Raw genomic sequence first — 4,376 nt, 5'->3', positions numbered from 1 at the left:
CTTTATATGTGGGAAGCCTACCAGGCATGGCGTGCCATGTGGTGCCATGTCCGCACCTGGGATCCGAACAGGAGAACCCGGGTGCTGAAGTGGAACATGCGCACTTAACGGCTGCACCACCGGCCGGCCCCTGAACTACTTTTAATGAGAAAAAATAAGGAAATAAATTTTCTTTCCAAACTTTATTATTACATATTATTTTTCTTACAATGGTTTAACAGAGCAGAGAGTTAGACTTGTCTCTCTTGTGAAACCTCCACAATTCACAAAATTAAGTTAATAGATAAGACATACGTCTAGTCTTTCTTTTCAGCCATGTCATGTACTCCTCAGAGACAAAGAGGAGAAAATCTTATATCCATAGGTAGTACAAACTCAGAAATTTTCAACCTCTATTTAATCCTATCTAGGATTACCCTAGGCAGAATAGATAATCATACTATTTCACTTTTTCTAAAGACTTAAGAAATATAAATAGATCCATAAATAACTCATATAAATATAGGTTTTACCTTTTAAATAATAAAATTCCTAAGTCTGGAATCTTGTCTTAAAAAAATACAAAATAAGGCATGCAATACATTAAAATGGAATCTTATGCCCCAAAGTGATTTCAGGGCCTCTTAAATACATAAATAACTTAAAACCCTTAGAAAAGCAAACAAGAAGCAAATTGGTGCTGAGTCTAAACTTCCTCCTTGGGGAAAGGGAAAGAAGATTCTGATTCTATCTCTGAACCAAAGTGTTACCTCTGAAACTTCAGCTGAAACTTCAATTAGTTTAAGAAGCCCCCTGAGTTTGGTCAGAAATGGGGCTGGGTCTACTCCCCAGAAAGCCTAACTGCTTTGGGGAGCTGGGGTCAGACCCGAAGCTCTTAACCCATGTGGCGGACAATGGGGGTGACGCAGGTGCAGCCCACGGCCACCAGCATCTTCTCCAGCTGGAAGGAGTGGGGGCAGTTCTGAGATTCCCTGCGCAGGACCAGGATCTCTTGCTGGATGGGGACGGAGTTCATGTGGAAGTCTACCTTCCCTTCGGCATTGACACAGCCCAGGTGGCGGCACTTCGCCTCCCAGATCACAGAGGGGTATCTCTCAGGGTCCTCGTTGCGGCTGTAGGGGAGACAAAAGCCAGGAAGAAGGTGAATTCCTGGTCGAAGCAGGAAGGCAATGAGACAGGAGTAAACGAAGGGAGGCAAATATGCAGAGTGACAAATTACAGACATTTCGAAGTCTCTAAGGGCTGTTAGTCTGAAAAGGAAGCAGTTTGCAGAAAACTTGGATTTTTAAGCACACGAAGTGTTATAGAAAAAAAGACAATAATCTGTTTTTTCCCAATTTCTTTGAAGAATGAACAAAATAAGATAGACTGAGACTATAGAAAGGATTTAAGTTTGACACAAATGGTAATTTTTTTAGAGTATGTAGATGGAAAAAGACCAAGGGAGTCATCTGCGAATAAGAGAGCTGTTAATCTGACTTAATGAAGTCTGCCTTTGAAACAGGGAATGCTTCAAAATCCTAACTGACAGCACATTCTTGGGACAGAGCCCAGAGCTGATATGAAGGGCTGGATACAAAAGCTAAGCCCCTCTAGAACCTTCTCTTCTCTCTCTCCTCCAGCTGAGTGAGTGATTTCAGTTGACTTTTAAATTGATTTATTTGAACTATTCTTACTTATGGGAAGAGGAGAAGAAACCCCACAGTCTGTGAATTTGTAGGCTCCACAGAACTGAGGCTTTCTTTGCATAAAATCAACTTATCAAAACACATTTTGTATTTAATTCTTCATGGGGTCTAAATAGTAGATGCACTAGGGACACGGCAAATGCAGGTCTGTTGGGAATGTAGATCAAGACTATCTAACTCAAAATGGGATGGAAATATCCAACATGACACTTTCTCTGCTGGGATTCAAGTTGTATTTTCCCAGTGCTAATATGACCAAAAAAGAAAAGGCGGAAAGATCCCAGTTGATTGCTAGTTATTTCAATGGTAGCTCTGGTAAAAAGAATTCAAGCATTAACCTCCTATGATAAATGTCTTTTTTTAAAAAAAAAAAAAATAGACTCGTGGTATCATAAATATTAGAATGATGACCAACATTAATCTGGGTGAGTTTTTGGTGTCAGTGACAACGAGATCTAATAGGATAGGTGTTATGGAGTGGAGCAGGGTTGGGGGCTGTCCTGTGTCCTATCAAAGAAGTCTGTAGAAGGAAAGCTTGAGAATCATTGTTTTGCACAATGGCCCTTCCAGGCTTGACTGATGATTCTGAATCAGTAAAATCATCCTCAAGGTGACTTAACTGACAATGCGGTGCACAAAAGGTAGACGAATACAGAGATTTTGTCTGGGGCCCTTACGTACTGGAGATTCCAAGGGGAGGTGGAGCGGTTGTGGTAATCTGAGGCCCTTCTGGAATTCGTTTTCCGGTTAAGGACGTTTAGGTTGATCTTCACATTCTGAGGGAAGTTCTTGTCCCCAGTGTTCGGGCATTCCGGATTTTGTGGGATTACTATTCCCGCCTTCACGATAGCCACCAGACTCAGCAGCAGCAGCAGTGACTGGAACTGAATGGGCAAGGAGAGAGAGGGGGGAGATTGGATTAGCATGGGATTTTGTTAACAAATAGTGATGATGATTGTATTGCTAACCATAGAGAACATACTATGTTCCAGAACAATCTATATTGAATTTTCAGATCCATTAAATGAAAAACTGGCCAGTTCAAAATAATGTTAAGACCATTGAGTTTTCACCAGTCTTGAATAGTCTTCATTTGACTGAGGAAAGACACATTATTCACTGGCTGGCAGTAATTTTAGTAAATATGGCAACCCATCATCCTGTCAGTATATGCATCATTGTCAGGTCACTGGAATAATAATGACTTTGATTTTCTGGGAGAAAACGTCCTCCTGCGCCATTGTTCTCCTGTCCTAGTGTTCTATGAAACCCTAGGTGAAGGCAAATGTGCACCTTAGCAGGAGGAGCTGGAGAAAATCCATGTGGTTTCAGTTTTAGTGTTAGCAATGCTGTTGGTACCATTTGCAAACATCCAACCCCAAACCGGAGCCCCCTTATGTTTTCTTAGGTATATTTTCCGGTTTTCCTAAATTTGCATATATTGATTCTGTAATCAAATTGGGTTTCAAAAAGATGCTTTAAGTTAAATATTTTAAAAATATAAAAACTATTTACTCTTAACCACAGTTACACATGTACCTACTTAGAATAAATAGGTTTGGTCTACCAAGACTATGGTATAGTAATAGGATGATGGAAAGAAAAGTCACTGCCACAAATTATTAAATCCTCAAGGAGAGTGATCCATCTTACTTTGGATTAAAGAAAAATGCTGTGGGAGAATTATATTAAATCCCTTGTACTCAGAAAACCAGATTTTCAATAAGCATTCCTTCCTACTGCACAGCATCATGTGATGTTTCTTGTGCGGTTTAGCCTCAGTATAGCTATCTTTCAGTTTTAATCTTAACTTTCAGACTGATGTATGTCAGTTCGTGAAAATGCTATACCATGACAAGTATCTACTACCAAAGATTTCATTTGCTATCCTATGTATACAGTATTCTTGAATCTCCATAGTTAGAATCCAGAATTTCATGCCCGCAGCCCAGAAACATTAGCTGGTCCAAATCAACAAGAGCATTGCACTTTAGTGCAGGACTCACCACGGATGAAGTTCTCAGAGGAGCCATTGTAGTTTCTCCTGATTAACTGGAGATGGATGAGCTCTTGCCTGTTGTGAGATGCTGAAGTATAGCGCTATCTTCTCCCTTTTTATAGGACTTTACTTCTTCTGTGGTCACTTACGTTGGCGTGTCGGAGTGGTTTTAGGGGTGACACCATTTTAGTTAAAAGTTCCATCCCCAAATGAGGTCAGAGAAGAACCTCCCCTTTGTGACGTGTAATATCTGCTTCTGAAGGAAAATGGGAACGGCATCATAATTTAATGATGACAGGACATATTATTTCATTGAATTAACACTTGCTTTGTTGAATGCCTACTCTGCTCAAGGAACTAATAACTAGGTTCAAGAGATGCAATATTTACTGTTAAAGGCATGTTTAAAACTACATGTTACCAAGCAGCTTGTCAACTCATGCAGTTCTTTAAGAGGAATGAGATGGAGATGAAGAATTGAGGAGAGGTAGCCAGGCAAAGGAAGGAAATGAAAACTGAATTGGAGACTGAAGAATGGTGATGGAGGTAGAGAAAATGAGGACAACAGAGAGTAGAGGGTGATAAGGACAAGAAGAAAGAGGAGGAATGAGGAGGGATAAGAAGGAAAGGGAGGAAGGAATGGTTCTCTCCTTCCTTTCCTCTACTCTCTAATTGAGACGAACTTTGAT

At 40.3% G+C, this 4,376-nt stretch overlaps 1 protein-coding gene across 1 annotated transcript; it reads right to left on the bottom strand.

The window, feature by feature from the left end:
• Positions 1-689: 689 nt before the first annotated feature.
• On the bottom strand, positions 690-3,872 carry IL17A (interleukin 17A). Its single transcript, XM_070583909.1, has 3 exons — positions 3,837-3,872; positions 2,370-2,572; positions 690-1,112 (listed from the first exon to the last, which is right to left on the bottom strand). The coding sequence occupies exons 1-3, from the start codon at positions 3,870-3,872 to the stop codon at positions 875-877; spliced, it is 477 nt and encodes a 158-aa protein (XP_070440010.1). The 3' UTR covers positions 690-874.
• Between the last annotated feature and the right edge of the window lie 504 nt (positions 3,873-4,376).

The sequence above is a fragment of the Equus przewalskii genome, chromosome 19, assembly GCF_037783145.1.
Source record: "Equus przewalskii isolate Varuska chromosome 19, EquPr2, whole genome shotgun sequence".
NCBI classification, from domain to species: domain Eukaryota; kingdom Metazoa; phylum Chordata; class Mammalia; order Perissodactyla; family Equidae; genus Equus; species Equus przewalskii.
Note: the sequence above shows the minus strand (reverse complement) of the source record. Positions and strands in the feature narration are given on the sequence as shown.

Excerpts from the sequence above, each read along its gene's own strand:
- IL17A (XM_070583909.1), bottom strand. The coding sequence starts at position 3,872 with ATGGTGTCACCCCTAAAACCACTCCGACACGCCAAC. Across the intron at positions 2,573-3,836 it reads AACCACTCCGACACGCCAAC|TTCCAGTCACTGCTGCTGCT; the intron begins GTAAGTGACCAC and ends TTGCCCATTCAG. Across the intron at positions 1,113-2,369 it reads ACCTCCCCTTGGAATCTCCA|CCGCAACGAGGACCCTGAGA; the intron begins GTACGTAAGGGC and ends TCTCCCCTACAG.